Source organism: Oryx dammah, unplaced genomic scaffold (genome assembly GCF_014754425.2).
Source record: "Oryx dammah isolate SB20612 unplaced genomic scaffold, SCBI_Odam_1.1 HiC_scaffold_10662, whole genome shotgun sequence".
Lineage (NCBI taxonomy): Eukaryota > Metazoa > Chordata > Mammalia > Artiodactyla > Bovidae > Oryx > Oryx dammah.
Genome location: NW_024080083.1, coordinates 1 through 1,010, shown reverse-complemented (window position 1 = coordinate 1,010; position 1,010 = coordinate 1). Strand labels below are relative to the sequence as shown.

Sequence of the window (1,010 nt, the reverse complement as noted above, 5' to 3'; positions counted from 1 at the left end):
CCAGGGACTCAGGCAGGGAACTTAACCAGCTCTGGGTGAAAACACTGGTCAGGAATCCAGCCTGAGCCCTGCCAGCGGGCTTCTGGGCTGAGCTGGGTGGCCTTTCCTCGTTCATTTGTTTGGCTTATGGATTTGAAGGTAGCTGAGGAAGGGGCACTAGGCTGGTGCCTCAGGCCTGGGTCTGTCAGTGGCGGGGCGTGGGGGGGTCTCAGGTTTTTAGCTGCAGAAAGAGGGGAGAAGTAGAGGGTGGAAGTTTAGGCTCAGCCTGAAGTCTCTGAGCCTGCCCCGGGCCCTTTGGTGATGATGGGGACAGCTGGTCACGAGGGTCTCTGGCTTCTCCGAGCCCGTTGACCTCCCAAAAGGCGCGCCCCCACCTGACTGGCCAATGCCGGTCTTGCTTTTCTAGTTTCCTGCTGCTCCTGGTCCGACTGGATCAACAACGACCATCCCCGTGGCAATAGTGACGGCGGGGACCGAGAGACGTTCGACGGCGTCTGCAGGGCCCCCCAGGACATCGAGTGCAGGGCAGCCACGGAGCCCTTCCTCAGCTGGGAGATGCTGGGCCAGAAGGCTCAATGCAATGTCTCCGTTGGGTTCGTTTGCAAGAACGAAGACCAGTTTGGAAACGGACTTTTTGGGCTCTGTTACGACTATGAGATACGGGTCTATTGCTGCCAGGAGAGGGACGAGTGTCCTACCTCGACCCCGACCACCACCCCGCCGACCACCACCCCAACCACCACCCCGCTGACCACCACCCCAACCGCTACCCCAACCACCACCACCCCCACCACAACCACGACCACAGAGACCACCACCCCGACCACTGCCCCAACCGCCACCCCGCCAACCACCACCCCGACCACTGCCCCAACTGCAACCACTACAATCACCACGATGCCACCAACCTCATGTCGGCCGGACTGCAGGTGGACTGGCTGGCTGGATTCTGGCAAACCGAATGATACTGAGGCAGGTGAAGACATCGAATCCCTTGAGAACATCTGCGA

The 1,010-nt window shown here is 60.4% G+C and overlaps 1 protein-coding gene across 1 annotated transcript; it reads left to right on the top strand.

The window, feature by feature from the left end:
• Positions 1–378: 378 nt before the first annotated feature.
• On the top strand, positions 379–976 carry LOC120860152 (mucin-2-like; the record flags this gene model as incomplete). The annotated part of the gene is made up of 1 exon (XM_040235953.1): positions 379–976. A coding segment is annotated over one exon (598 nt), but the record flags the coding sequence as incomplete, so codon positions are not given.
• Between the last annotated feature and the right edge of the window lie 34 nt (positions 977–1,010).